This window comes from Notothenia coriiceps, unplaced genomic scaffold (genome assembly GCF_000735185.1).
Source record: "Notothenia coriiceps isolate Sejong01 unplaced genomic scaffold, NC01 NC01_scaffold00000339, whole genome shotgun sequence".
In the NCBI taxonomy this organism is placed as follows: Eukaryota; Metazoa; Chordata; class Actinopteri; order Perciformes; family Nototheniidae; genus Notothenia; species Notothenia coriiceps.
The window spans coordinates 5,065,764-5,093,465 of NW_011333040.1; the positions used below are offsets into that span (position 1 = coordinate 5,065,764).

Consider the following 27,702-nt stretch of genomic DNA (forward strand, 5'->3'; position numbering starts at 1 on the left):
CATAAACAATCATGAAGTCTCATGTGATAAATAAGGTTATGTTTAAGAGGTAAGCACTCCTGCACTCAAGAGTGGGTGTCAACATGTTGGCCTCAAGGATATCATTCGCTAAAACTTGAAAGCGTTGTGGTATCAAATTCAATATCATGGACTAATGCAAATGAGCCGTTTCCACTCATTATTGTTCAGACAAACAAGCATCTGTTAATGCTTGTGTGATAACATTGCACCTACAATATGAATGAGCCGGAGCTTAATGTCAGTGAGCAGAGTTTAGAATAGAGCTTTGTGCTTAGCAGCTAATTTGCCCTGAAAATATGATCGGGATAGGGGAATTCTAAATGGATGTAAACAAAACATGTCAGGACTGAAAAAAGGTTTGTTCAGGGTTGTAAATTGTAAGTCTTTTTTTGTTTGTTTATTGATTACAACTGAACCATTCAAAAACCTAATGTACACCTCTAATGTTACTGAAAATACATTTAGCCTTGATGGAGATCAAATCTCTGCACCACCGGTAACAAGCCTTTGTGTGTTTCTAAAGTGGTCAGCAAATGAAGCTGTCAAATCAAATGTCTTGAGACAGCTCGTAACGTGTACATTGTGTGTTTCTTATCATGTGGTATTTACATTTTATCTAACTTTGAATCAGCACAAGGCTAAACTCCCAACAGCAAAACAAATACTTGATGAAGATGAGTGTAATCACTCAGGACTGGCAGTATAACCTTTTTAATGCAACGGTATGGTGGACCAAAGCCAAGACAAAATACAGTCTACACACCATAGAAGAGCTGGCAGAGCACCCCGCTGCGGCGAACAAGTTCTCAGTTTTTCATTCCCCATAAATATACTCTTCAGCTTGTTGAAAACAAAATGAAGGATGACAAAGTGACTTCCAGTCAACCACTGCCTGTGGCAATTGTGCCATTTCTTTCACCTTAGTGCATTTTTAGGTGTCATGAGGGATTAAGTCATTGCTGAGCTTCTTGACAGATGGTTCCTGGCAACACCTCCTTACACCGACAAACTATCACTCAATGCAGTCAGGGGATGCTTAAATGAAACAGTTTAGCACGAGGGGAGATCCATCCATAGAAATTGATGTTCTTTTTATTTCACGTTTAAAAAGACACATTTACTCATGAATCCCCCACGCGCTGGCTCGTGTGTCTTCCTTTCAAAACAAGAAGCCAGCGTCAGACAGTCTTTCTTTTATTTTTCCTTTGCAAAGTATGTCCATTTGTCAGCTAATCCCAGGCTCTTACTCACCTGTATTTATGGTCACAGATCACTCTACATCTCGTCTACACTTAAGAAGTCTGTCATCAGGTAAGGAAAGATTCCTTAGGGTGACATTATTATTTCCATTACTTCTTGGAAACTGACATTCCTAGACACTCCTGGCTTCTTGTATTTACTGCAAAAAAAAGTGTGTGTTAAAATGACCAGGATTTATTATTGAACTTCTCCCTATCGTTGTCCTCAAACATAAACAGTGGTGTGGTCTGCTTGGCTGATGGCCATGTGTTGATGTCAGGCTGCATCTGCCTCTGTGGTGGCAAGATAAAGAGCAGCGTTTGACCTGGACAGACTTCCGTTGACACGGACATGAGGCCTTAAAAGTGTGTGTGTGTGTGTGTGTGTGTGTGTGTGTGTGTGTGTGTGTGCGTGCGTCCGTCCGTAATAATGACTTTCTCTAACATTATTTATCCCACAGTATATTCATATGTGTGTGTGTGTGTGTGTTCCAGTAGGGGGAGCTGTGTAGGTCCATGTCACTGTAAGTGCTCTACATGACCATCTGGCTCTCACTGTCAGATTGGAGGCTGAACTTACACTTAACTGTTTCAGTGCCAGCATCTCCTTCACATCTATACGTAATACATTAAAGAAAACATGGACAATAAACAGATGCAGAGATTGCCTTTCTGTTGACAGTGAAAAGCACATCTTTGGACGATATTGTTATATGAACTCAATAAATCAACCATTCATAACAAAGAATCAGAGATGTAAATGATTGATGAAGGACGCGCTGTGATTCTGCAGCTCTTCTTGATGCCACTAGACTGACAGATTGTGTATCTGCTTCACCATGGCGAGGGAAGAAAGCAAATGGTTAATTTCTCCTTCTCTGACTGCTGATGCAGTGTTCCAGCTGAACCCCTTGGAGAGTCTCTCTATGTACTCACTGTGCTGTAGTGCTTGCCATTCTTCAGAGTACCCTGCTGACCTCTCTTTAATTAGGCTAATTGAAATGTGAAAATAACCATTTTCTGGATTGCTTATTATTTTTGGGCAGTTTAGAATAAAAAGCATGTGTATACATTCAGAGGGAAAGAAGAGCTGTCCTACCTCTCTCCTTGGTTGACCTTGTTGCCAGGTTCTAATGAGTGTGGCCCCTGCTGGCTGGTACTGGTCTGTCCCCCTGGTCTCTGGAGTGGCCTTTCATCTGGTTTCAGTATCATCTCCTTGCACCTTTGGCATTCTAAATGCTACCTTGCCTCTGTATTTCCGGAGGGAGCATCCCCCACCACCGGCCTTAGTGTTTTCTAGAGACGAGAGGGATTTAACAGACATACTTGAGACAAATGGTGAGAAACGGATTGTGCTCGAGTGCTCTTGGCTGGTCTACAGGTGGTTCTTGGGTTTTATTTGTGTTCTTAGCTCCTCTGTTAACCCCCAGAGCGTGCCCACTGTTGGCCCTAAGCATTGACAGGAGCCTCCCCAGGGCAGCATGAGCTTGTGGAGAGCAGGGTGAGAGAGTGAGAGAGAGAGAGAGAGAGAGAGAGAGATGATCTGAGGAAAAAAGCAAGAGAGAGAGAGAAAGAGACCCCTCTCTTTCTCTCTCTCTCTTGCTTTTTTCCTCAGATCATCTCTCTCTCTCTCTCTCTCTCTCTCTCACTCTCTCACCCTGCTCTCCACAAGCTCATGCTGNTCACGCCCCCCCCGGCCTACCGTGGTCCCCAAGCCCCCTCCTCCACTGCTGCCACCCCCGCTCCACATAGGGGTGCTGCCTCACATGCCAAGACCGCTAGCTGTGCCGCTACAACCACCGCTGCTGCCACCACAACAAGCACCTCCACTCAGCTCTACCAGGAGCGCACGCACACCACACACACAACATCTTCCACTGCCATTAGTCGCAAGACAGGGGAGCACCACCGTCCCACCCCCACTACCAAGAAAGGAGAGTCCCTGGAGACGGTAGTGGACTCTGGGATTGAAGAGCTGGACAGCCGCAGCAGCAGTGACCACCACCTGGACAGCATCCTGGCCGGGGTCCGGGGAGACAGGCTGGACCGCGGGGAGAGGGGAGGACGGATGGGAGGACGGGGTGGGACAGGGGTATCAGAAAGGGGAGGAGATTTTCTGGAGTCGTACATGAGCTATCTGGACGGACAATCTTTTGAGATGCAGAATGCGACAGCAGCCACCTCCACCTACCCGAAAAGCAACAGGTTCAGAGAGGGAGGTCGCACCAGTGACATCCACAGGCAGACCAGCACTGCTCCTGCATCCTTCCACTCCCACAGACAAAGGGAGGAGCAGACGGAGGACGAGGCTGATGACGGAGTGGATGAAAGTGGCAGGGATCGGTATGGGTCGAGGGACATGCATTTGGGACGTCCCGTTTCACCGTACTTTGAACGCCCTCGCACCCCTGAGATGAAGCCTCTCTGGGACGAGGGGCAAATGGCCGGTGACCAATCTGCAGCACTTTTAGAGGGGAAGAAGATTTACCCTCCTGCATCCAGTATGAAGCCAAGCATCATAAATGAGCTGAACAGTAAACTGCAGCAAAGAACCAAGGAGACCTGGAGCAGCCAGAGAGCGCTGAGCAGACACAGGTACACATCAGAGAGAGCCTCAGCTTTATGTTTCTCAGTGTTACAGCATGTTGTTGTTGAAGCCTTCTGTGAAAAACGCTGTACTGTCTGTTTATGTCTTGTGTACGTGTTTTGTCTATACTGTGTAAAACTCTCCTTTTATTTTTCTGTCTTTTCATGTGTTTCTCTCAGAAGCAGAAACAGGTAATTGTGCCGGTTCTCCGCTCCTTTTTTTTCTGTCAGGAAGAACATCACACATTTGTTTGACTTTACAGCCTATTGTGATACGCAAGGAGAGAAAACGTTGTTAAACATGTAGAGCACTAACTTGCACACAATCAAAAAAGCTGAAGACCACAAGTCCTTGAAATAACTGGAAAATGATGTTTCCCTTAATGTGTGTGCATTATTTTCAGCTTACTGTTTTAGTTTTTTCTCTAAGGATTTATCTTGTAACAGTTTCTCTCCCTCTCCATTCACAGATTTTCAGAAGACTCAGCCTCAGCTCTGAGCCCCCCCTCAGTTCGATCCACGTCACCGTCTCCGATTTCATTATCGCAGCCATCATTGTCCCCGTCCCCGACCCCGACCCCTACTTCCCAGTACCCTAACTGGGGACGTTCCCCATCTCCTCAACCTCAAGTTGCCTCTCAGCCTCCACGTTCCCAATCCCCCCTGTCCCCAACAGGTTATGCCCCTTATCCAACTTCCCCCAAACACAGACCTGTGTACCGGACCAAAGCACTAGAATTTCAGTTCATCCCGAGTCGAGAGTCCCGTAAAGCAGAGTCACACATGATGCAGCGTAGGCGAGCACCCAGCCCCCTCATCTCCCCCTCAGAGAGGCCCAAGGTGGGTCCACCACGGCCATCTTCCCTCCCGCTGCTCCCTACGACTCCTCTCTACAGTGCTATGTACGACCTCCGAGGTTCAGTTACCCCACCATCACCTGGAAACCCTCTTGGAGATCCTTACTTCTCGCCTTCCCCTCCCCTGTTTGCCCCCTCTGGTGCCCCTCCTCCTCCAAACAACGCTTTAGTTGTTTCTCGCTCCCTCTCCCCAACTCACTTCCTGTCGGGGACCTCATCTCCGCCCATGCATCCTCACCCTCCACCTACATGCCTGAGTTATCCCCATCTACCGCCCCCTTCCCCTACAAAGCCTTTTGCCGCCAAGCCGCTGCCCTACTGGACCAAGTACGACGTTGCAGACTGGTTAGGATACCTGAACCTAGGAGAGCACAGAGATCGTTTCCTGGACAACGAAATTGACGGCTCCCACCTGCCCTCCCTAACGAAGGACGACTTTCTGGATCTGGGTGTAACACGTGTCGGCCACCGCATGAATATAGAGCGTGCCCTGAGGACCGTAATGGACAGGTATGGCTTCAACTTTCCAAGTCAATTATTTCAATCATGAAAGATTTTTTTCTTTTTTATTAGAGATATTTATTTACATTAATGGACACATCTTAAGGGAGAGGTGCAGCTGTAAGTAATATAAAACAAAAGACCTGTGGGTTTAGACCTTTATATACAGTATACAGTCTATTGTTTAGACACTGGTTGAGATGTTCAGTAAACTTCTGATGATGTACTGACGATGCCTGAAGTTACAGCCAATGATAGGTGAACAGATTTGACAGCAGCACAATGATTGGCTTCATGTAGTTGGGGAGCTAAAAAGGTGACTGCCCATAGTCAGCTTAGTAGGTTTAGGGTTAGAGTTAGGGTTAGCAGCTAGAGTAGTGAGAGAGAAAAGGAGTTCAGAATGAAAATGATGGTAGTCTTTCTGATTGAACTTGTGCTCAGCTTAATTTGGTTCCATGCAGTTTTCTCTGTTAATAAACTTTTCTTCTTTTTTTTTCATGGACAGATGTATCCAAAATACATATTAAACTATATTTAATACAAATAACACCTAGAACCAGAAGCTTCCATGAAAAATGTTTTCATTATAACTATTTTATTTAAACTAGCTTTTCATTTAAAATTGTAATTTATTGTATGTTTTTTTGTTTCATAAAGCAAGATTCCATTACAAAAACACTATGAAACAACCCCATTCACTCCCATTCGTTTTACAAAACACAATTTGTCTGTTCTTCTGTCCTCAGGCTGTCCAGCAGCCCATTTCCCATTTCTGTTCTCTCACCTCGGGATGGACAGATTGACAGGAGGAGGGACGATGGGAGTCGGAGCTGAGGTTGCAACCGCAGAGGCAGGAGAGAGAGGAAGAAGGGTTTGAGTCAATGAGGGAGGAAGGCACAACTGCTGCTATCCATGGTGGATTCACACAACAAAATAGGGGGGAACATATTTACACAGAGAGTGACAAAAAGAGGGAGGCAATTCCCAAAGGGAGATGGAAACACATGGAAAAAGAGATGATGATCCATAAAGAAGCCGGCTGGCGCGCCCCAGTTGTGGCACGCTGATTTACACAAGTACACTCCCCATATGCATGCACAGTCACACCCATCAACAAACAAGTAACACAAATACAGTTTAGTCCAAAATGCATACGAAGACACTATGGCGGAAGCAGATATAACAAGGGAAGCGATGAAACCGAACCAAATACTTGACAGGAACAATCAAATGCCTGTTAGATTTCTAGAATAAAATCAAGCAGGTGTTTGATGTTGCCGAGTTTGAAAATAAGAAAAGGTGTCCGTCAGTGTGCAGCTGTTTGTTGCTCTAACCCCTCAGCCAGCTGGTTAAATCTGTTCAGGTTTAAGAGTGGAGCCCACCAAGAACATTTAGAGTGCAATCAATGACAACCCTGCCCCGTGTGAATGGATGTTAGCTTTAAAATATGTGTGAATATCATTGAGGAATGCGTATTTGAGGGTGAGGCTGCAGGTTTGATGCTTTGTCTAACTGCATGGTCAACGTAGGATGGCGTAGGGCAGTAAATCATGAAGACCGATAACTAGCGTCCTTGATTTAAAACCAAGGATGTTGCTTGGGTTCGGCTTTAATTGGTTTACGTCCTGTTTTTACCTCACCGCTGGTAGGGCTCCTTCCTCACTGCAGATCCTGTGGTCAGGATCTAAAGTGTTTCTCTATAGCTCTTTATCATCTGCAGTCTTATAACGACATATATACAGACTGGTCACTGTATCACACATTTGTAGCAAAAATAAGTGCCCAGACCAACAAAATAATATAAAAAATGTAAACACTGATACACACACAGGCACCCGTGTTACTACTATACACGCCTGCATGCATACACCAACATGTAGACGAACACATACCCACAAGCACTTGCAAGTGGTTGTGTTAGAGTTTATGGGACACCTTATATATAGACACACTATATGTTTGGATCCGAGATATACTTATACGAAAGGAGACAGACTGTGCTTTCAACGTAACAATGTGAAGAGATATCCCTCGAGGATTTTATTTATGGAGAAAGACTTCCTTAGCGTCTGGACAACTGTTGAACAACCATTCAGACCTTCCGTCCGAGGGAGACTGGAAAGGAGAGGGGAGGGGAAGAGGAAAAACTGCCATTTACTTGCTCTTTCCCAACCAATCCCCCCTTCTCCTTCCAGGAGAGGCCCCCCCCCCTCTCTCGACTAAATCCAGGAGGAAACAAACAGCCACCCGGCCGAGGAGATCTGGGAGAAACGCTTATATCGAGTTTTAATACTATGATTGTTCTTACAATTTTTAAACTTTAAATGGGAATACTGGAATACTAATATTGATATGAAGAGATGTATTATTAGTATATATCATTACTTTCATCGTCCTTACTGTTATAGTTTCAGAGGGTTCCTGCTTTCTGCCTTTGGTGGCTGATATGGCGCTTTGGGCAGAAGGTTTATTTTCTGACTGTGATGAAGAAAATTGTCTTGGTTATATATATAAAAATATATGTGTATACTATAAATAGGTATTTTTGAATTGAAGATGCATATTATTTTGTGCACGGTACCCTTAACGTTGCTTCTATGTGATAAGAAGCATTGCAACTTAATGTGAAGCACATTTCAGATACACTTTCTTTTTCTTTCTCCTTAGGCTACTGCTACTCTTTTGTCAAACTGTGAGGCATTTGACAAGGACAATAATGGCTTAAAATATATATTTGTTTTCTCTTTTAAAAGTTAGTCGCCACTTAATAATATGCAGATACTGAATGTGTTGCAACTCTTAAATTAGGGATGCCAATACACAAAAGTAAAAATCTATGTCATTGTTTTTCCAAATCATATTGCACTAAATGTCTTCTATTTCTCCATCAGCTTCCACTGCACATGAACATCTCCTTACAACTTCAGTCCTGATTTCTCACTGTTGATGAGATCAAATATAAGGGCTCTCTCATGACTTCTCTACCTTGAACAACAGCTCACCTCTCCTGCTGCTTCGAGTCCTCAAACACATATCACACGTGCGTTTTACATCGGGGTGTAGATGGGGAGTTTCCTTACTGCTATCTAGCCTCACTGTTTTTGCAAAAAGATACATTAGTTTTCAAAAGTGCACATACACACAAGCACGTGAATGAGGAAAAGTGGTTTTGTCTCCGTAATTGCTTGGTGCTGGTGGTCAAGGAGGGATTTTATTTGAATGCAGGGGAAATGGCAATAAGGACGATGAAAACAATGGTCATCTAATTATGGTTCAAGATGTAAAAAAAAAAGTCTCAAAAGTTCTAAAGAATCTCTGTCTTCCAAATAATGTTTAACATAAAGCTACAATGTATTTATTTAACTGTTGTGCTTTCTATACAGTTTGACTTGTTCTCTACATCTTCCACTGTTAATGACCTCACAGTATGAAGAGCTCCAGTCTGTTTCCCATTTGCATCTACATGGCATTTTCTGCAGTCGTGCATATGTGCTGTCTATGCTCACAGCTAATTGTTTATTACCAGCATATTATGCAATGACCCTATTTCCATTAGCAACTGTGGCTTTTCACCTTTCCCTTTAAAGGTTTTTAAGTGTTTTTCATCTAAAAAGGGTGTGTTTCTGATAGGGTGAACAAGCAGAATGTGGCATCCTTTCCAAACTTATTTCAGAGCCAAGTTGTACATGTCCCCTTCAGGTCTCTAAAACATTTGCTAGTGAAAATAAGGCCAATTAATAACTGTGGATAAGACATCTTGAAATATTCACTTACTGATAACATGATGTTCACATTAAGTGACATACAAGAAACATAATTTTTTGGAGAATTGTCCTTAATCCTTTCTTTGCGTTTTAAAAGTAATTAATATATATATCGTGGCTCATCGTTGCCGTCAGGAGAACAAGATGATGGAATTGGTCTGACTCTATAGAAAGCATTTATTTTCCTTTAAGAGATCTTTTAAAATATGAGAATATGAACTGGTGAAAGGTAACTTACAGAATATATATGTATATGTGATATGCATATACAGTACACATTCATATACACATGAATTTCAAATGTTTTAAGAGATAATAAATTGTTAGAATTATAAAGATACAGAAACAAAGTTCTATTTTATTTTTTCTGTAATGAAAAATGTTTTTATTTCCACCTGGACACCTACAGTATATTTACCCTGTGGAGTTTGGAAATCATTTCTAAACATTTTTTACTCACTTTAAGGTCCCAAATATATCACCCCAGCAAACAATCATGTTAATTTGGGTATATGCTATGTACTTTAACAGAGTGAGATCAAATCCATTATTAGTGATATCAAATCTATTTCAACAAATAAAACATTCATTCCATGCCCCTACACTTAAGCTAACGTCAAGTGTTTTATTGATAGCCTGTATTTAGAACAATTGAGTAAATCATTTGAAGGCCATAAACAGAAATGGTAGTTTATGCAGTGGTTATGAGAATCTGTATTTCTTTACTCAAGTGTAACATTTGTAGACAAATTAAGAATCAAAGTAATTTTAATGCTCTTTTATTTGATTAAAAATCCAAGCAAATGCAGAATATTAAACATAATACAAGCAAATGACATTACAACATTTTTATAAAGCAGATGAAGTATGCAGAGGACCAGTACCTGGAAGAGAGCAAAGAAGAGCAGTCAGAATAGTCTGAATCCCACAAGGTTAACAAAATGCTTTCAGAAATCATCTCCTCAGAGCCTGCCTTGTCAGGGGCAGAGCTGCACTTCTGTCAACACTGTATTTCTGAGCCCAGTGCTATACATCACAAGAGATCAACATTCACTATGTCTGCAGGAGATTCATGAAACACACCTGATGCAAGTCCAGCCTTTAAATGGTTTTACCACCTGAAACACCTGAGGGAAAAAAAAGGAATAGTTAGCCTCTTGTCATAATTCCTACTTTTGATCATGATGAACCCATTTTCTCCTCAGAAACTCTGGCTTGTCAGGGCCAAAGATGCACTTTTATCTTCATACTGACTAAGAGCCCAGTGCAAGTCATCAAGGGAGAAAGACAGCCAAATCCACCCTGGCAGTAGATGGTATGTACATCTCCATACACAAGAATAACCTCCTAAACACCTGTTATTAAAGTAACAAATGCAAATGTAGAATCCTAGTCTTTTCGTGGTGTGGAAGCAGGCAATTAGAGGAAGCGTGGACCTTCAGCAGATACAAGTTGTGGCGAAATGTATGAATGGTTTGTTTAAAAAAAACAAACATAAAAAGTCCATGATCATCCAGAACAAGGCGTCTTATTAACAATTTGATCAAGTATCTGTCTCCAAAGTTTGTAGAGCAATTATATTTGACATACCTGTAAAGTCCAGTCAAGGAGAGGTTCCACGTGTTGAAAGTGATCTGAAGGGACAGAAGCATGTTTTAATGTGTTGCCATGACTATAACATTAGACCAGCATTAGCTGATTTTCTCCTCAGAAACTCTGGCTTGTCAGGGCCAAAGATGCACTTTTCTCTTCATACGGACTCAGAGCCCAGTGCAAGTCATCAGGGGAGGAGACACTGCATCAGACTGTTAGCTACCATGCTAATGTTAGCTGCTAGGCTCACCACGTGGAGAAAGGCCCACTGGGTTACTGATTTTCCGGCTTAAAGATGTAAGTTGCAGTAACGGTCTAGAAATGGGTGAGTTTGGTTCTGACCTACAACATCCTCAACAATAGTGTTGTGAGTTGCACATGCTTTGAGTGTTAACCACATGTCACAATTTTAAAGTCCACATTCAAATGACCAAAGTATTTTTTTGTTATACAGCCTTCACGAAAGCCTCCAAGAATGTGTTTATAAGCGTTGATCAAACATAATTTGCTCAACTTTAACGTTGTAAATTACGTTAGCGTGGATGTTAAGTTTAAGTAACCCTTATTCATCCTCAGATCAGGAAAAGTCGGTGGGATCACTGTATTTGCATCAATGCAATACTTAACTATTCAATACCTACTATATAACTCAAGCATGTTATTATTGAAGTGAAATTATTTTTAGATTATTATTTGTATCTTACCAGTTGCGTCGGTGTTACGATCGAGGCAGGCAGAAAGCAAGTGACTGCTGCTGGCGTTTACACGTCTTTTAAATATTGGCAGTTTGAGGCCAGTTTATAAAACCATTGTCGCCACCTACTGGTCTGGAGCAGAACATTGACTAAAAGACAAAAACAAGTCCCAACAGTGGCTATTAATAATATTCTTAGGTGGCATATTCCAAATTCCTTGAGAAAGTATCTCCACCTCAATATTTGTGTAAATAAAATGAGCTTGAAATAGGCTAGGTGTTGCTTTCTTCCTGTGTTGTAAGCATAACATTGTGTTTATTTACGTCACTGTTACACTAAAATGCCTAAATACATGAAAACTCGCACACATCTTTACATTGTCACAACCAAATCTCAGTCAAAGGAGGATAAATGCTACAGGCCTTGAAGCATTTTCTCTGTATGTTAGCAGGTTTAAAAAACGAGTAAGCCTATAGCTTCAAGCACATGTAAGGAGCGAGGCAACCTGCTTGTAGTACTATCAGGTGTATGTCTGCCCTCTCGTGGCCACAGTGAGTCACTGCAGCTGCCTTCTACTTGTAAAGTAAAACGCAACACCACAGTTGTTCTTCCGAATTATAATTTCAAAATAAAACATTTACAATACATACTTGTACATTTTTAATACACGATGATTGACATTGTATTGGGAGGGAAGCTTTGCACCACAGGTTGCGAGTCTGAGGCAGGCAACCTGTGTGTATTTACAGTCTACCTACCAGTAGCTACTTAATCAGAAATATGTAGGCCTATGGCCTCTAGTGGTTAAATAAGGAATATCAACTGCTCTTTTCTAGTGATGTCAAACCAGAGCCGTGGAAGAGATAAAAAAAACACAATATAGTAGTACTTCCGAATAATACTTTCAAAAATAAAACGTTTGCAACAGACAGACGAAGTTATGCAGAATGAGTAAATTTACTAAAAACTAAATGGATATAAAATACAAGAGACATTTTCAAGTTTAACAAACGTTACAACATGTTTCTTGACATATCAGTAACTTTAAAGGAGAGTTTATCAAACTCCAGCAGGTTGTTTATCAAACCCATCAATTTACACTTTGCTAAATATGTTCCTCATCTCTTACTGAGACTTATGTTGTTTACTTATGCATAATATTCTAATAGTAAAAATCAAAAATAATCTTTGAGCCAGACACATTTATGTTTATTTAAATAGTTCCCACAGAATGCTATGTAAATCTCCCCTCTGTGGGATGAATAAAGGTATTCTGATTCTGAACTGCAGATGTTCACAAAAAACACAATGGGAGACATTAATTTCTTGGAGCGTTTCAAAATAATACTTGCAGAAAGGTTTAGTTAGATTTAGATGAACACTAATATGACAAAAATTATAAGCGATGTTAACGGTAAAAAAGACAAGACGACTGATAGGCAGATGTGTCAATTGCTCAATAAACACAGATCTTAATAAAGCATGCTACTATCTATACATTTGATGATATGACCTTAACTGAACAGATATATATCACATAATACATTTTTACTCAGTTCTGATTCAGTATTCACAGATGCTGTACTAAGGTTTTTTCTGCAGATGTCAAAAGCTTGAAAAATAATCAATAATTTTAAACAAAAGTCAATGATTTTAAACATGCAGGTCTTGAATTATATTTTACATCACTCTGGCCACAGTAGTTTGGTGGGTAGCCTGAGGAATGCCTTTTCAAAAACAATCTCTCATGAGATGCTTTAATTTGTTGGTCCAAAGTTAAACTAATATTTAATTCACATCAGCATAAACAATGTTCATGTACTTGACTACACAAGCCAAACAAATTCAAAAAAACCTTCATTTAAAGTGAACCCTTTGTAGACAGAGTTTCAAGTCTATATTTGCATTTTGCTTAGGGCTATGATATAATTAATATACAGGTTGTGGTGGAACTTCTTCTACTTTCCAGACGAAGAAAGCTGATGTCAAATTCCTAGTATTATTGTTACTATGCTTTAAAGAATGTACACTGTGCCACTGCATCACGAAACATTACTAAACAGTGACCTCATTCCACTTGTTGTCATTGTCTGCCTCTTTTAGTTATCACCATTTTAATCACAGGATCCCACAATGTTGTCATGACATGTCTTTTATCATTCCAAATGTGACTATAGTATACCTAACACAGGACTACTGCTTACTGAGAGCAAGTTGTAGCTGGGCGTAAACTTTGCCACGATACCAGCTGTCTAGTTATTTACTTGACATGTTCTGGCAAGGCAAAGTTGCACAAGCTCAGCCTAGCATGAAGTCAGAGCGGGAGTTGGGAGTGTGAAAAATTATTCTTCGGGGGTCTCTGACTTCAAAGAATCTCTGCATTTACCACACACACCGGATGTATCCTCCAGCTGTGGAGGCAGGCCTTACCAAACTACCCCGGGGGAACGTAAGGAGAGGAAAGAGGGGGTATGAAGTCGAGCACAGGGGGATGGAGTTCTCCTTATCTGGTCATGCTGCTTTGAGCTTGTTTGTAAAATTGTATAACATAGGTAATTACACACACACACACACACACACACACACACACACACACACACACACACACACACACACACACACACACACACACACACACACACACACACACACACACACACACACACACAGTCTCTGGCTGGGTGAGTCAGCTATTGTCTGAGTAACATAGACATCCACGCACACATAAACAAACCAACAATATGGCTCACTTCATTAAAACTTCTCCGAGTGAGGTGAGGCGAGTGAGAGGAATAGAAATAGACGATATTAAACAAGTGGTGGAGCACAAAGAACAAGAGAAGCTTCCTGCAGCTGTTTTGGAGAGAGAGGGGAAGAGAGAGGGAGGGAGGGTGTTAGGAAGGAGAAGGAGGGAAAATAAGGGAAAAAAAGGAGCCAACTCATCTGACAAACAGTGGGCCAAAGAAAGGGGAAGAGCAGGAGCAGCAGTGTCCAGAAGGAGTGGAAAATCAAAGTTGGAGAAGAAAAGGAGAAGTGTAAAGACGACAGGACAGAGAGAGAAAAGAAGCCTGAGAGTCTGTACACAAATAAAAAGTTTTTAGGCTGCCAAACAAAAGAAGAAAGAAGGGGGTTGAAGCAGAGAGGGCCCCAACATTGACAGAGGTAAGGAACTGTGAGCAGCATGTTAGCCTCCATGGCTGTGTAGTTGCATTTCAGAGAGATCTTATGGAGTGATCGAGCTCCTATTTCTGCTCTGTGTGTTCATTTGTTACTATATATTTCCTCTATGCAATGTGTGTGTGTTGTAAGTTATGTGTGACAGGGTTAGAAATGGGGACAGGGGGAGGAGCGAGTGTGTGTGTGTGCCAGAGGGGTGTAGGAAACGAGGTGAAAGAGTTGGTTGGAAGCTTCAGATGGGATCTCTTAATTTGAATGACCTTCAGTCTAGTTAGTCGTTATACAGTTTTGAAATATAAAGTTAGAGTTTAGGATACTGGGAGTACTGGGGCGCACCTTCTGACCTGCTAAGAGATTATAAAACGTCTGGTGGACCCATGGTGGAATCAGATCTGTGCTGGTAGTTGGTAAGTTATCAAGTGGGTATTGTCCACAGTATTCACTCTTACACTTTGCTTTGAGCTATCGGAAAAGCACTAAAAGAAATGTTACTAATGATTATTACTATTTAAGTGTTGAACCTGAACTACAGCTGATTCGTAATGTACATATTTTACCATTTGCTTTTATCTTACTTACTATTGAAAACTATTAAGTAAGGAGTATGGGCCTCTATCAAAGACAAACATTTGACGTTCCAGGCGTGCTTTTTTCCTACTTCTATTTATTTTAATTTGCATATATATCTAGGATTGCATTACGTTATTGACATAATTAGGACACAGCTAAATCGGGGCCCACTTAAGCCCTTTAGACAATGTTTAAATTGATTATGAAGTCTATGACATTATATTCAAAAGGCGTATGGTGCCATTACATTGATTTCAGTAGTTAGGCAAGTTGCACAGCATGCTTTCTCCTGCACACAGACAGATCATAATGCTTTTAAAGAGTATGAAATCGTATTTGAGAGGCATGCGATTAGATCACAGCTAAGACTGTGATTTGCTTGTGTACTTAAATCTTATGTACAGTTGGGATTGAATTCCCACAGGAAGTTTGCCTGTGTCATGAGGTTGGAGAGACTACGTAGTAAAAGTTGCAGGAATGCACCAAATGATTTGCTATTAGGCAGGCACAGCAGAGGACCTCCACCCCCATGTTCCTCTCAAAAGACACTGTCATGTCATACCCCGGGGAGAGCCAGCCATCGAGGGGACAGGAAGTCCAGGTCAAGGGTTAAAAGAGAGGAGATTAATTATTTTTTTCTGACATCCTGCAGACCTCAGGGTTGTATCTACGAAACCTCTGCATCAGACACAGGATATACGCAAGCAGAGGAAGATTCAGGCCAGTAGAGACATGGTATTATGCTTTGAGTGGAGCATGTGATGCCCCGTGAACCGCAGGACGTAGAGGAAAATCATTGAATCTAATCATGCGCCTAACAGAGTCATAGGAGAGAGAGATAGCTGCAGTGAGGAAAATCAAGCAAGACATGAGGGCTGTGTCTGGGTGGAGTTCAGTATTTCATTGAGGGTTTGAAACACCAGAAGGCAAAGCTGCTGTGTGCTTAAACATTTAACTGGAAGTGGAAACAGACAACCATAAAGTAAAATGAAAAGAGCAAAAATACTCTTGAGTCAGACGGAACTTCTTATGCATTGCAAGTGTGTCTGTGTTTTTCAGTGAGTCAGAGCGGATGATAGGATTTGTTGCCCCCTATTTATTTTAGGATAGCTCATGTTTCGAGGCAGCATTGCTGGGAGAGGTTACTCCATGCTCTCTGATGTAGCATGTGAGACATTAACTGTACACCTCCTGGTTTAAATGTACTGTACACATCACCTTTCAACAGCATTGGCAACTTTTCTGAGGGTTTCAAAGCCTTCATTGAACAATTCAGTCTTTTATCTGATAAATGCTGATAGACCCTCAAATACATATACTGTACATTAGAGAGGTGTTTGTCTCTGTAATTGGCCGATACTTGAGGAGGACTTGAATGCATTTGGCAAGTTGTGGGCAATGTCCTACAAAATGAGGACATGGTTTCCTAATGGATATGTGGTTTTTAAATGATTCCCATGTGGAGGGATGTGTGCTAGTGGGTTTTGAACTAAATTATAAAACGGTTATATTTATAGGTGTACATAATCATGTATGAATAATATGTATAATGAATGAGTCATAAACATTTTCTGACTGGGTTCACTTCTCAGCTGAATGTACAAGATTTTCCGCTAAGAAAGGCTTTTTCTTATAAAACATAAAACCTGTCTGACTCTGACACTTATTCATTGTTCACACTGTCGCTGAAAAGCCCCAAATCCTTCATTACCTGCACTATAGAAGCTGATTACAGAAAGGTCAGTGTGCAGATTGAAAGGCCGAGTCATACCATCTGAACTAATCATATACTCTTTACTCTCTCAGAGAACAGGATGTCGACGCTACCATCAGAAAACAGCATTGAAGATGCCAGCAATCGCAGCTTCTGGATGGTAAGACTGTGTGTTGTGTGTGTTACTCTGTCTTTGTCTGTTGCTACTTCCGAGTGAGCGTAAGAGAAGGATCTACAAGATAGCTTTACACCTGGTATCAAAACTCAATGACCTTCGTGTCAAAACAGACGAAACTGTTTTGTGTTAAGGCTACGGATCAGCATGAACAAGGCTGTGCTTTCATTTTTAAATTGGAATAGTAACCATTGTACTCTCTGAATAACCTTGCCTGGGTGAAGTGTGCCCCAGGAAGGTTTTTGTGATAGTGCTCAGCTCATTAGGTTTTTGATTGTTTGTGTTTGCGCGACAAAGTGTAGCAAAGGGGTTCGTGTCTCTGGGGGATGCACTTCACTGCTCTCTGCAACATCCTCGTCGGGCTACAGCACTGCAGCAAGATGTGTTTATTTGTCATGTTTTTCTTTTTGATATGGAAAAATAGTCAGCTCCTAAACAGATATAAGATATATTTAAAAATGTTTTAAATTTACATTCATTTGTCCAAAGTGACTTGAAGGGAACGTTTGATTTTGACTTCCTGAAACCTTTGCTGATGTCAAGTGTGTAAAAATATTGCTGGTACTGTAGGTAGATTTAGTTAATTGCACACAGTGTGGCTAGGTGTGACGTCTGTGCTAACCTATAGTTAACTTCATATTTACTGCAAAGACATAAGAGTTGTATTGATCATCTCATCTAACTCTCACAACAGTATAAGCCTTAACCCCAAGTGTCAAACTATTTATTATATACGGAATAAACAGGAGAAATAAAAACAAATTACTATAAAAATGAACATGATATCACATAAGTTCCATGGTTGTTTATCCCGGCGAAGCTTTAGATTGTTTCATCTACAGCATCGATATCAGTGAGAACTAGAAAAGCCAACATCGCCAATAAGTATAAGAGAACAATAATGCATGTATCTTCCCCATGATGTTGATCCCCTCCAAAATTGAATGGGTCCTTTCTTGGCCCATGCTGGATCATTCATCCCACCCAGTATAGTTATTTTCCGTGAACTAACAAACATAAACTCCCTTGCAGAAGTCATAATTCAGAACACATGAAAACACATGATGAGTTACTCTGAGAGCAGACTCAAGTTATTTACACTTCTTTTGAAGAATGATTAAGAAATGTCTGCCATTTCTTTTAATTACACAAATAACCTTTATAATTATGTTAATCTTCTCTGATGAATTACCAGTAATAGAAATAATACTATTTTACTTTTCAGTATTGCATACACTGCACTCTGTTTACTTGACACACTACTGTTTTGCCACCATGTTTTAAAGGTGTGTAAACACTTCAAACATCCGAAGTGCCCGACTATCTAATTTAAGTATGCTATCGCTTTAATAATGGCTTTGTCTCCCGTTGGCCTTGATGCCCTTCCCTACTTTTATCTCTCCCCTCCTGTCATTTTGGCTCCTGTTGTGTTGGATGTGTTTCCAGGCCAGTTCTCGTCTGTGTCATCCTGCCACCACGCTCAAGGGCTGTCTGTCATTATACTGCCAACTTAAGCTCTTTTTGTTTTACATTTGTCACCACCACTTTAATTTGCAATCATTGTGTATTCTCTAGAGTGTGCTATGACGCTGTGGACGCTGCCGTGCGCCCACATCACAGTATTACTCACTGCTGATTACATAGAGGTGTCCTGTGATCAGAGACATGCTCAGGCTCTAATGTTGTGTCTCTCTAAACACATCCTTTTTGCTGATTTCAAATCTAAAAGAGATATTTATATCTGTAACAGACTCTGTAAATGTTTGATTGAGTTGATTAGCCTCTTCAAAACAAAAAACATTTCCTTCAGGCTTTCTTTTTGTATCCATAGCTTAATGCTGTGAGGCGTCTCATTAAATGTTTTGTGCATTGATCTACATATGATTTGGAAGGAGAAAAAGATAAGAGTTTGCTCCTACTATAGCTTATACTACTTCCATTTATGTATTTACTACTGCTACTATTGTGACTGCAGCTACTATACTTCAACGCTAACTGCAGCTTAGCTTGATAACTGCTAATAAGACTGTTGCTGATGCTGTAGCTCTTCTGCCTGTGGCTCCCACCACTCTCTCTGTGCACTGACACGCTTTATAGGCTGGATAGGATCGGTTATATACGTGTAATTTGATTTTATAATGGAGGACTGTGGACATTTCCTTGCTGCGTTTTGTTGCTTGGACAAAATTCTCTGGTTGCGGATTTGCATCTGCCTCAAAGATGGGCCAACTGGGTCTCTGCAGCGTTGCCATTGGCCTCAAAGTGGATTCCTCAGCTGTTTCTGTTTAATTCTCAGACGAGTGAGGAGCGTTAGTGCAAACCACAACAGAGGCAGAAAGAGAGAAAGTAAGGAAAGAGAGAGAAACAGAAGGCCGCTGATGAGAAGTACCCTGATTGATTCTGATTAGGGCAAAGGAAGCTAGTGTTTCATTAAAAGCATGTTTGACTAATATTCTTTATTTGAAGACTGCAGAAAATAAATAAACATCTTGGTACACATTTTCAAACACGCTGTGTTTACTGTGTCACACTTGAAGCCTATAAAATGAAGGCAAACATGTTTTATATTAAATATCACATGCATTAAACAACACATGTAAACTACAGCAGAATCTCAAGTTTAATTAGAATATATTAGAAATGACTATATGTAATTCAATTAAGAAATGTTAATGAATAAATATGTTGCAGATGTCTTGCATATTAACTAAATATAGGTATAGAAAAAAAGACTGCATATTTATCTTACGCTAGCTGCTTTACCAATGATATGTTTTGACATATAAATACTAAACTGCTCCCTTTTTAGATGCATTATTCAATTTAAGACTAATTAAGAGTCCCTTTTAGGATAGAAGACCTTGTTTATCAATCGTACAACATTAAAGAATCAGGTTACATACTCTGACAAATCAAAGTTATCATGGTCTGCTAGGAGTGAGTAGTTACTCTGAAGTGAAATATCATCTTACAGAGAATTTGCCAAAAAGAAAGAAGTAAGGAGGAGCGTGGAGGAACTGAGAAATACTGCCAAGTATTGTGTGAAACATGTTTAATGTAAATGAAAAGCATGCAGACAGTGTGAGCTTAATTTATTAGACAGACATACACCTGTTGTTCACTTATGTCTCTGTCTGGTTTATGTTCATTGTGTAGTGTATGGAATAAACTCATAGCTTCAGATGATTTAACGTAGCATGAAACTATATAGTGTGTGTACACACTTTCCACTGGCTGTCTAAATGTTTCAGTAGATAGAGCCTGACAGAAAGTGAAGAGGAGAGTAGGAGTGAGTGCTGAGTAGGAGCTTACGGCGCTTGCCAGGAGAATAGCAGAGATTTCCAAATACTACTTCCACAAACAACACATTTGCTACAGATATGGTATTACATTCAGGGCCTTGCCTCTGCTGCCCTTCTGTCCTCCCTCTCCGTCTGGGTTTTTATGTCCACGCCTCGTCTTCACGTCCGCTCACCACACCCTGCGCTGCCGCGGCCATTAGACTTTACCACAGGAAACCTAATGCCAGTAAAGTGTCACATGTGGCGCGCAGAGGGTTGACCTTAGACGGCTGCAGGAGTGGCATCCCTGTGAAAGAAAATGAGAATGCAAGCTGGACCTTTTTATGACAGACAGACAGACTGACCAGACAATGGTGGAAGAGGCAGTTCTTATACAGAGGATTAACTAATAACATTAATAATGGCTACAATCCATTTAGCTGTGCTGGTTGCAGTTGAAGGATTTGTGCAGGCTGGCACCACTGACTGGGACACACTAAATGGAACAAAGCAGTCATTAAAGGGATTAGAACAGATTTCAGGAAATACGCTCATTCACTTTCTTGCTGAGTGTTTGATGAGAAGATCAATTTCACTCTCACGTCTGAACAGAAAACATCTGCCTGGGCCAGCAGCCTGTCAGCTTAGCTTAGCATAAAGACTGCAAACAGAGAAGAATTGCCTCTGGCCAAACAACCAAAAGAGACTACACAAAGTGAATGCACCGTGCGCACACTGTAGCATCATGTCAAACAGCTAATTATTTTAGTTTTTTTTAAATGACAAAAACAAATAGATAAGATGTGTTATCTGGTGATCTTAAGAGGTGCTTGTTGTTGAACTTCTTTGGTGGTTTCCTTTGTACAGAGACAGATTGTTTCCAGTCTTTATGGTAAGCTAAGCTAAGCGACTGTTAATGTATTATTTTGAATATTCTTAATCACAGTATCACAAAACACACTTTTGCTGTGCAAGGTGCTACTTTACTTGAAGGAGCAGGAAATCTGCTCTTACTAAGACCAGTAGAAGTAACTAGAAGCGTACTTTTTCCACAAACTTTCATATCAATTGGGCCAGTAGGTTGTATGTAATCCTGCTGAAATAATGACAAACAAGCTATACTAAACATAACCTCCCCAAGATAAAAAAAAAAACATGACTACAGCAATTACTGTAATGAAAGCAGTAGCTATAGGCTGTAATACTTGTATTGACAAAAGTAATGTTTACAGAGTATGCAGTAAAAGCATAGTATGAGTAGTGAGTGGAGTCTGGCTTGAACTGTTTCAGTCTTCAGTGTTAGTTTCTACATTAATTTGTTCGGATACGTTTTTGTGTGCATGCTGCTGTCTGAATAAATGGTGAGCAGATGTTCAATTTTGTATTCACAAACCAAAAGACTATTTAACACTGGCAAATACATCGCCCACTTTGTCTTTTTTAATCCAAATCATTATGTGGTTGGGTGCTAATATCAAAGCTCAAAGTCTACTAAGCCTCCCTCCTTCCCATGTTTATTTTGCGTTAACAGTTGATCTTCCTCTCTCTCTGTGTCCTGGCAGCCTGGGAACTACCAGCCCTCTGTGAAGCGAACAGAAGATGCCTTCCAGGCCTGTAATGACATCGTGGCGTGTTTCCAAGAGAGAGCTCGTGTGGAGAGGCAGTACGCCCAGCAGCTCAGTGAATGGAGCACCAAATGGAAACCAGTAGTGGATTCCAGTAAGTATCTGCAACTCCAGCTAGTTTTTTTCCACAGCATGTAAACTGTGAGATATCTCTCTCTCTATCTCCCATTGTGATAAGAGACGGTAACAATACCTACTTCTCCTCAGGTCCTCTGTACGGATCTCTTCTGAAGGCTTGGCAGTGTTTTCTGTCCTCGGCTGACCGGCTGGCCTCCTTACACGCCTCCATCTGTCGCTCCCTGGTGTCGGAGGATGGAGACCGGGTCAGGACCTGGCAGAAGGACTCCTTCCACAAGAAGTTATTTGGAGGCTTCAAGGAGTCCCAGGACATTGAGACGGGCTTTACACGTGCTCAGAAGCCGTGGGCCAAGCGACTTAAAAAGGTCAGATTTGTCAGATTTCGAAGGCAGCTTCAGTGTTGCACAAGTGATTTAAAGCTCTCATCTGAGACATTGATACAAAATAGATGAATGCAGTTTTCACTTATAGATGACAGTTCACATTTCAAGATGTAAAATGCCTGATAAACCTACAGAGCTCTGTCAAAGTCCAATTGAAATGAAATGGCATCTTTTATCTGACGCAGTACACATTATGTGCCTTGTGAGCAATTTGTTCTGTGTTCTATGAGACCAAAGGGAAAAAATAATAGCGCCCACTTGACTGAAGTACACTGTTGGGATAAAAGACAATTATAAAAATGTACCAATCAAATTGAGAATAATTGCAAGCAGAAGAGCCTATAATCAAAGAGAAAATGAGACACAATACACCATCTGTTGTAGGTTTTGCAAAATGCAAAAGAACAAATACATAAAGCTCCTACAAACATGATTGGTTGAAATCCTTTTTTCTTGATTACATTTAATATTCAGAACAAAATAAGAAAAATCTAATAGCCTTTGTAGTAATTTGTTCTTTTCTTTGATCCGAGAGCAGTAAAGGACAAGAGGACCTCTATCAAAAGAGAAATTTGCATAAAAAATAAACCCAAGCCCCTTAGAGAATCAATACATCATACACACTTAAATAGATTGCAAAATCACAATTGGATACTCATTTTGTAGCAGACCTCAGCTCAAAGTCAGTTTTTGACCACCACTATTTTATTCTGTACGTGAGGTGCATCTTGAATGGTTGCAATTGTTGTTTTCGTGAAAAACCCATGTAGACATCTTCCTTTGTAACCAAGGTGTCCTGAGTCTTCCTCTTCTGTCCCCAACTGAAGATTAATATGTTCTGTTTTTGTTTTGTCTACAGCTAGATAAAGTTAGGAGGGCATACCAAAAAGTTAGCCGAAAGGAGCATGCAGCGAGGGAGCGAGATTTACACGCTCAGGGAAACCCGGACGTCGCCATTGACAAACAGAAGAAGATCCAGGAGGACAGAGAGCTGGTTCAACAGGAGGCAGAGAAAGTAGGCAACATTTTTCATCATTTTAGTTGTCAATCGGGTATTAGTTTAACATTTCTCAGGTTTTTAAAATTTGTTTCTAAATGTTAACAGGTTCGTGCCCGCTATGAGAAAGTCCTTGAGGAGGTGAACCGCTACGTTCCACGCTACATGGAGGAAATGGAGTCCATCTTTGATCAATCGCAGGACGAAGAGCGCAAAAGGATTGTCTTCCTCAAACAGGCCTTACTGTCCATCCACAAACACCTGGACATTACTAACAATGAGAGGTGAACTTCAATGCTGTGCATGTGATGGTTGCTGTAAGTTGCTGTCTTTGCTGAGCAGCTTTGTGTCTAGAGTAGTTTATATGTGTTACTAAATTAATAATATAATAAAGAAATAACTGCTGTTTCACTACATACGGTACATGAGCATAAAGGAAATTATAGCAAAGACAGCAACTAAATGACTTTACGAAATCTGAAGGGGCCACAGGGGGATAAAGGGTAGATGAGAGTAATTATATACTCTATTAATCCGCCAAATTTGTGTGCAACCCTTTCCCTCAGCTCTTTACTTTACGCTGGATGGCAGTGCAAGTAGATTAAGTGCTAATTACAAGTTTCAATAAACTTTAGTTATAGTATAAGCATCAGAAGACACCATGCAATTAGCCGTACAACTGCCCCATAAAGTATTCATCCACCTACATTCCTGCATGATGTGTTCATTATACCATGCTCAGATTACAATGCAATGTAAAGCCTTATGAGCATACATGGTCTTTTATGTCCTAGGCAGATACAGGCTGATCATTTAATATGGAAAATAACAATGTTGACAATTATAACATTTAAACTGACCGCAAAAAAGTGAAACATGTGTTACATTTTCAGTGTAAGTAAAAGTGGTAAGAGTGCACGAGATGGTAAAAAGTGTTCTGGGTTAATGGATAGCAGCTTCTGTAAAACAAGTGTAGCTCTTCATTGGTTTGCCTCCGCTGGGTACCAATTTTGCTCCTCTTATTTACTCTCCACTTCTCCTTTAGTGTGAGGGCTGTGTACAATGAGCTCCACAACACACTGATGTCCATCGATGAGCATGAGGACCTTCGCTGTTGGAAAAATACCTACGGGCCCGGCATGCCCACTGACTGGCCTCATTTTCAGGTATCTAAGACCACCTCCATTTGTTGTTCTCAAATTGATTTGACGTTTTTTAACGATGTTGTTCTAATTATTTTTAGGAATGGATACCTGAGAAGAAAACCAAAAAAGGGAAAAAAGAAGTAGAAAAGAAAGGAACAATAGAGAAGAGGTCAGTAAATGTTCTTCAAACAAATTGTTTGGCAGGATTTTGTTTTCACTGTGATCTACTGCTGTGTAGCTTTTGTTGTTCTGCTGATTAAAATCCATCTGTGTCTCTTTTTTAAAATGATGTTTTTCCATCGCTTTTTCTTCCTCTAGTGTGATGATTGGAGGAGTGAAAGTAAGAGCTCTGTATGATTATGTTGGCCAGGAGACAGATGAGCTGTCCTTTAAAGCAGGTAAAAACACAAATACCACCCTACGAAGCTTACTTTACTCGACTGTAGGATTCATTATTGACGGGACGTGTAAGTGTATATATATTGTGTGAACTTATTTGTTTATTTTATATTTAATCTTCAGTTATCTTTTTTCGTTTGTCAAATTGTGCTTTTTAATAAGGTTTTAGAAAATTCATCAGCAACTATTTGGTCAATTATTTGAAAGTTTGAGACCTTTTGCCAACAATTAGGTGATTCCGACTTCTCAAATGTGAATATTCTGTCACTTAAGCTACTATTTAGTCCAACATATTAAGCAATCTTATGAGGTCAATTTGATAACCAGGAGAATGTGATGGCTTGTTGTGTTGCTACATTGTAATATTGTATGTCATAGACCAAACTATTAATCAAGATAATAATTGGCATATTCATCAATAGTGAAAGTAATTGTTAGCTGCAAACCTAGTTTTTATTTTATTTGTGTCTTCCTGCAGGTGAAGAGTTTTTGAAGATTGAGGATGAGGATGATCAGGGCTGGTGTCGGGGGATAAACGATGGTGGGTGTGAGGGGCTTTACCCAGCAAACTATGTGGAGATGGTGTAGTTAGTGCATGTAGACTGAAAATGAAAGATCTACATACTTCATTATATCATGGTAATTCACAACCTGGTATAACATCCAAATGTCAGAAACATAAAACCAATGCTGTCAAACACCAAGTAGCTGTTAACCAAAGATCTGGTCTGTGGAGGAGTATGATCACACGTATAAGGATATTTTAGCAAACAGAGAAATAAAAAAACTACCAAGGTTGTGTTATCTCTTGAAGGATTTTAAGAAATGTTTTAATATATATATAGAACGCATAGATAATTTGTATGGAGCCCTATGATAACAATGCTTTAATGTATAAAATTGCTCTTATGGTACATTTTAAAACTAGCCTTTTGGTGCTGAAATTGCTTTACAGGACTGCGTTTTTTCCCTTGAACTGTTTTTATTTCCTTGCACATCAACACATTGCTATTATAATGCCCACAAAGCCTCAATATATGAAGAAAGTGACGCTAATACTGTGATGAAGCACACTTTGAGTGACCTGTGTTTCTCTTCTGTTTATCAGTGTTTAAAGAAACAGTTCAGCATTATTCATAATACTGTTGTTTTCTGTAAAACACACAGTAAATGTGCTCAGTTTCTCTATGTGTCAGGTACAGGGGGGATCTCCTAGCTTAGCATCAACACTCATTCCAGGAACCATGATGCTGTCTTATTTTTTATCTTGTTAACTTAAAGTAACTATAATCAATATGTTCCACTTGCACATGTTATTACACCCCTCACTTCTACAGAACTTTATTGGATAATTCAGGCCTTTGTTTTGGTTTTCTGCCTGCAAGCTTTTGGTTCAGTCCCACCACTCTCATCAGGGTTGTTTTCAGCTAAAGCAGGCAGCTGCTTTCAGTGAAAATTATAAAAAGCATAAAAACAACACCTGTGGAGCTCTGCAGACCAAGGCTCAGGGGGAAGAGCGGGTTGTCCGTTACATGCAGGCTTGGTGGTTCAATCCCACACTAAATCTCACAATATTTACCGATAGCCCTAATGCCCTTGCATGGCATTTTCACCAACAGCAAGCTGTTTTTAAAGCATTCTATCCAATAACATAGAAAACTGTTATATAAACGCTGGTTATTTATAATTTTTTCAACCGTGATGGAAAGAGGCTAGGAGTTTCTCCCTGTTTCCAGGATTTGTATAAAGCCAGAACCCACTCTCTATGCATTTATTTCCGAGACTAAACACGTCTAAGCATTAAGATGCTTTGCCAAACAGGACCCAGGTTTCAACATGTCCCAGACGTAGCGCTATCTCTGCACACAATGTTTAGTGATGAAACTGATATTAACGCCAAACATTCATATTTCTTAGCATGTAAGACTGTTCCTTAAAGATAAGTACTTATGAACAAATACTTTCTGTCTGTAATCATCTGTTGCTGTATTGCATGTATAATGCTTATCATGGCAGGCATCTTTACCAAAGCAAGGAAACGGTTTGCCTTCCTCTTGTCTGAGCATTCGTCAGTAGACTTTCTGTGTATGAGCTTTGTGTTCAGCTATGCATTTTCAGCTGCCTGTCTTTTGGAAATAAATTTGCAAAACTGTATAATTGAATTCAATATGGAAAGAATGACTGTGTTTGTGTGTGAGAGACACGGAGAGATAGTTGCTGTGTGTGTTTGTTTATTTATTTTTTGTTTGTTTGTGTGTGTGTGTGTGTGTGTGTGTGTGTGTGTGTGTGTGTGTGTGTGTGTGAGAATCACTATGCCATCATCCTCTAGAGTCCAAAAGTACACACACACACACACACACACACAAACCCCAAAAAACAACCAAAAAAAAAAAAAAAAAAAAAAAAAAAAAAAAAAAAAACGCAAGAAGGAAATTTTGTTCTTCGGTCCGCAGTCTGCGTCCCGAAAGAAAATAAAAGGAAACCGTTCTCATAGACAGGTAAACAGTCGGATTAGGGTCGGAGAAGTGAGTGGACTGATAACATAGACCCCAGTGTCTAGTGACGATGTAGAGGCCGACGATGTGCAATTCGTGTGCAGCACAGTAGTGGCGATTCCGTTTCGTAAGGAATCCCCACTGTAATAATAAAGGTAATGCGCAAGACCGCGTTGTGACTGTAAGGCATCTGTGAGGACGGCGAAGAACAAATAAATGGACGTTTTTTTCCTCACCACACAGAATTTTACTGGTCCTAACATAATAACCGTTGAAGCAGGGCATAGCCACCAACAGGAGTTTGTATTTGCTCGACCCACAGGCCAGACGTCAACCGACCCCGACTACAGCGGTACACGAACGTACAGTCGTCGACGTAGACGGGAAGACAGGCCACCCGTTCTATTT

General features: G+C 40.5%; 3 protein-coding genes across 5 annotated transcripts in view; 2 read left to right on the forward strand and 1 right to left on the reverse strand.

Annotated features, from left to right (window-relative positions):
• The first annotated feature begins 2,934 nt into the window (after positions 1–2,934).
• Positions 2,935–9,174, forward strand: LOC104950266 (SH3 and multiple ankyrin repeat domains protein 1-like). Its single transcript, XM_010776761.1, has 4 exons — positions 2,935–3,854; positions 4,026–4,037; positions 4,316–5,212; positions 5,950–9,174. Exons 1-4 carry the CDS (start codon positions 2,935–2,937, stop codon positions 6,035–6,037), a joined length of 1,917 nt encoding a protein of 638 aa, XP_010775063.1. The 3' UTR covers positions 6,038–9,174.
• Positions 9,175–13,565: 4,391 nt separating this feature from the next.
• On the forward strand, positions 13,566–26,951 carry LOC104944157 (protein kinase C and casein kinase substrate in neurons protein 3). Of its 3 annotated transcripts, none has more exons than XM_010769646.1 (10): positions 13,566–13,807; positions 16,809–16,876; positions 21,735–21,891; positions 22,005–22,240; positions 23,118–23,273; positions 23,364–23,539; positions 24,301–24,421; positions 24,499–24,569; positions 24,719–24,798; positions 25,278–26,951. In XM_010769646.1, the coding sequence occupies exons 1-10, from the start codon at positions 13,654–13,656 to the stop codon at positions 25,385–25,387; spliced, it is 1,329 nt and encodes a 442-aa protein (XP_010767948.1). In that variant the 5' UTR covers positions 13,566–13,653; the 3' UTR covers positions 25,388–26,951. The 3 variants fall into 3 exon arrangements, with proteins under 3 accessions (XP_010767948.1, XP_010767956.1, XP_010767967.1); XM_010769654.1 differs by lacking the exon at positions 13,566–13,807 and adding an exon at positions 14,164–14,417; XM_010769665.1 differs by lacking the exon at positions 13,566–13,807 and adding an exon at positions 14,624–14,839.
• The window catches only part of shank1 (SH3 and multiple ankyrin repeat domains 1), a 36,836-nt gene continuing 34,644 nt past the window's right edge, over positions 25,511–27,702 (reverse strand). Inside the window, exon 23 of the mRNA XM_010776772.1 lies at positions 25,511–25,527. Coding sequence (XP_010775074.1) covers positions 25,511–25,527 — 17 coding nt within the window. The remainder of the gene's footprint in view (positions 25,528–27,702) is intronic.